The sequence below is a fragment of the Bidens hawaiensis genome, unplaced genomic scaffold (assembly GCF_021521415.1).
Source record: "Bidens hawaiensis isolate Kalapana, Puna unplaced genomic scaffold, B.hawaiensis_p1.1 tig00034460_1, whole genome shotgun sequence".
Taxonomy (NCBI): Eukaryota; Viridiplantae; Streptophyta; class Magnoliopsida; order Asterales; family Asteraceae; genus Bidens; species Bidens hawaiensis.
In genome coordinates this window covers 41857-46207 of record NW_027495958.1, presented here as the reverse complement: position 1 = coordinate 46207, position 4351 = coordinate 41857, and the positions used below count along the sequence as shown (strand labels likewise).

Here is a 4351-nt window from a genome sequence, read left to right as displayed (position 1 = left end):
ACTAGTCAAATTAGAAATCATTCATACAAGACACGATGATGCTATCTCGATCGAATTCTATTCACCAAGACAAGAAAATAATAACGCGATCGAATCTGGTACGCGAGTATCAAATTCGAACGAAGCATGATTGGGCATCCATCTCTCTCTTCTCTCCCACTACTTCTAATCTCTATACCTCCAGGTACGTACTACTATCCATTTATTAATTAGGGTTCCAAATTCATTTATTGTAAATTCAATCTGCTTCTGAAAGGTGAATTTAGGTTACAAATTGATTTTTTTTTAATCCCAATTATGCCACAATAACCGCATATTATGCCACTAATTAATCAAACACTTTGTTGATAATAATCTAATGCTTATATCTTCCAAAAATGTTTACTTTTTATATGCAGGAGGCTTCTTCTTGTTAAATCTAATGCTTATTTCTATAAAAAATATATTTACTTTTTGAGTAATTTTGTGGAAATAGATGGGAATGATTAGGGGATATTAAAGAGTTGTTTTGAGAAATTGATTAAAGGGGGAATATATTGTGATTTTGTTAATACTCAAGCTTCAGTTCTTTAGCCTAAATCTAATGCATACTTCTTACACATATTTAATAAATAATAGTTTTGTATAGGGCTGTAAACAAGCTGAGTCCAGTTTGAGCTTGGCTTGTTTCGAACTTTATTTTTAAACCACGATATCACCTCGTTTATTATTTATTAAGTAATTACTATATACAAATATAATTATCTTTTTTATATGTTTTTATTTTTTAATATAGCGTATATTATTTAGTTGTTTTATCTTAATTGTGTTTATAATTATAAGCAAATGTATACGTAGTATATGAAATGAAAATAATATAAATAATAGGCTCGTTTACGCTCGCAAACCAACTTAGGTCGGGCTCGTTAATTAATAAGCTTATTTTTAGGCTCAACCTCGGGCTCGTTTATCAAAACAAGCTTATTTTTAGGCTCAATCTTTGGCTCGTTTATTAAACAAGCTTATTTTTAGGCTCAACCTCGGGCTCGTTTATTAAACAAGCTTGATTTTAGCTTTTAACGGGCCGATCTCAAGTAGCTCACACACAACTTGGCTTGTTTGCATCCCCAATTTTGTAGGCAAAGATTGGGAATGATTAAGGGATATTAAAGAGTCATTGAGAAAAAGAGTATATGCTCTTACAACGTCAAGATGTTGTTTTTGTATACGCTAAAAAGTTAACATTTATGGTTAACGTTATTATTAGCATTTTCATCATTCATAAGAGTATAAGACTACTGACTGCCGTGTTGGTCTTTTGTTTGTCTTGATGCAGGGTTGACGTGGTGATTTTTGTAATTTGGGAACTTGTGATACTAGCTTTTTTTGTTTTCTGTGCGGTTTCATTATATTACAGGCAGTTGAAACTAGCTTTAGTATTAGCTAGCGTCACGTTGCTCCTGTTATTATGTATGAAGGTTACCAAACATGTAAAACTGGCACACAAGAAGAAGCGAAGGATGCTTCTTCCTTTATCAATGTAGAACACAGTCTAGAAGCCTTATATTCCTTTTTTTTAAATGTAAATTGCAACAAGTTTTGACCATTATTACTGTTTTTGTTTGTTCGGTTGTGTAATGCCTTTGATTATTGGGTATGTTTGTTTGTCAGTGTGCAATTTGACTAGGTTCCATTTAAAGCCACTGATGGTACATTCAGAAAACATCCTAGGTGTTTTGTTGAGTTGATGCCAAAATTCAGTTTATGTTAAAATTGAAAGTTCTTTAGCAAATTTTATATGTAATAAACACGATATCAAGAGTGGGAATTTTAATAAAACGAATGTTTTATTATGTTGTATATAGTATTGTTCCAAACTGGGTTGGGAACCCCCTCCGTTGAAACATGTTCGGAGTTCAGAACCGGTGTTAAAATCAAAAGAAGTGATCCTTTTTCACTTTATAACCAGTTGGGAACTGGTTTAGGCAAAAGCCTGTTTTGACTTTTGTTGACCCGAACTTGAATCGATATGGAACCAGATCCGCTTTAGACAATAGCCTGTTTTGACTTTTGTTGACCTAAACCTGAACTGATATGTTGACTTTTGTTGACCTAAACCTGAACTGATATGTTGACTTTTGTTGACCTAAACCTGAACTGATATGTTGACTTTTGTTGACCTAAACCTGAACTGACATGTTTTAACTTTTGTTGACCTAAACCTGAAATGTTATGGAATCAAAACCGGTTTAGGCAAAAGCATGTTTTGACTTTTGTAGACCCAAAGTTTGGAACCTGTTTGGGGAAAAACTGGTTTGTATACCTCTTCCAAAAAGAATGCATGTAGCTCATACTTGGAGTTGGAGCAAGCTTTTCACCTTTTATGCTTAGAACTAATTCTTCAAGTATAATGTCAATCACTAGAAGAACAACGCTATATTTTCACTTTTTTAGTTAAATAGCAAATTGTAAACAAAGAAAATTTGAACTAAACTGCTCATAAACAGGCTAGTGGGTCAACCTATTTAACTGGGTCAACCTACTTAACTAAACATGATGTCGACCTTGGTTAAATAAAACATGTTAAACATGTAAACCTAAACACAACCCATTTAATTAAGGATGTCGACCCAAACACTACATGTTTTTTAAAGGTGTTAGATATGCTAACCGAAAAATCTAAGTATTCCAGTGTAGTATTCAGGTTGCGTCATAAATTGGCATCCATAGGTGGAACCCGCCCATTACTCAATGTTGAGACCATATAATATGAGGGCAATTGCTAAGTTTTCAAACGAAGACTATTAAACATCATTGGGGATAATATATCATTTCTGTTACTTTAACAATGAATAATACAATTAATGAGATTATAAAACACTGAAATCAATAAATTCTTGAGTGAATACTACTATATAGTTGGAGAGAAATGAGGAATATTATAAAAACAAGAAATTGTAACTTCCATCTCCACATCCAACGGCCACACACACCATTAATTTCCAAAACCCTAACCAGCAAACCTCTCTGCAACAAACTAACAATGGACAAAGATCACCAAACCCCATCACCATCTATATCTATCCGAGACAGATCAAGACGCCCAAAACCAACACTCAAAATCCCAGCTTGTTTTCGCAACCACCGCCATGCAGATTCTCATCTGCACTCACCAATTAATAATACACCATCTGATCATCCACCCATCAAAAGATCACCTTCATCTAATAGTTTCTTACGTTCAACTTTCAAGAATATTAATGATCTTGCAACACTCTTAGATTGCAGTCCAGGAGAAGTTACCATTCGTCGCCGGAGGCAACGTTGTTCTTCAACAGATTTTGCGTATGATCCGTTAAGTTACTCGTTGAATTTTGAGCAAGAGGCTGTTCATACTCATACCTTCATGTCTAGATTGCCGGTTACTCCCACTGGAACTTATAACAAACTTGATGATGCAACAAGATTTACGGTTGAGAAATGATTGAGCTAGATGATGTTTAGTGTTTGGTACTTTTGAGCAGTTAAGAGTTTGTTTATGGTTTTTACTTTTTAGGGTTTGGATTCTTTGTCATGCGTGTTATACTTGTGCTTTGGTTTTGAATGTGTAATAAGTGAAAGCTACTAGATCAATGATCATTCCTGAATATCAGATAAAGAAGAAGAAACCAGTTTCATTAGAATTGTTAATTAGTAACTTTTCAGCCACTAAGACCCAAGGTTTTAATTTTAGTTTTAGCTGGATCAGGTTTGCTATTAAGAGCCGGCCCCGAATATCATATAAAAATGACTTGACAAATCGAAATTCTAATATGTGTCACAATGCGGCTACAGAAGAGCCTACACGACAATGAAAAGGCTAGGAAGGTGTGGGGCCCATCACGGTTGCATAAATTTAAGCGTGCCGGATCCAAATGAGCCTAGCCGTGCCTTTATATTCCTCTTTGGAAGTTGTCAAGGCTGAGAGAGTGCACTATCATTAGCGTGTGGGGTCTAAAGGAACCTAACAATGTAACTTTTTAGTTGTCTTTGGAAACTGTCTAGGATACGGGTGCCTAAGGCAATACGTAGTGGGCGAAATGAAGGGGCGAATTCCAGCGATTTGGGGTGCGAACACCGCCCTCTGGGCTAATTGTGTGTGTGTTGGGGGGGGAGAACTGCTTGTCGTCTTGCTTCACTTTGGTTATATTATTATTATATTAGTATGTGTGTGGGTGATATATATATATACATATATATATATATATATATATATATATATATATATATATATATATATATATATATATTGGGCTACAACACCATTACACCCCAAAAACAAAAACCCACCATTTGCTGATTGAGCGTCACATGACGCAAAACGCCCCATTTT

The 4351-nt window shown here is 34.8% G+C and overlaps 1 protein-coding gene across 1 annotated transcript; it reads left to right on the top strand.

Annotated features, from left to right (window-relative positions):
• The first annotated feature begins 14 nt into the window (after positions 1-14).
• LOC143586200 (uncharacterized) lies at positions 15-1604 on the top strand. The gene is made up of 2 exons (XM_077067798.1): positions 15-184; positions 1316-1604. The coding sequence occupies exons 1-2, from the start codon at positions 36-38 to the stop codon at positions 1521-1523; spliced, it is 357 nt and encodes a 118-aa protein (XP_076923913.1). The 5' UTR covers positions 15-35; the 3' UTR covers positions 1524-1604.
• Positions 1605-4351: the final 2747 nt, after the last annotated feature.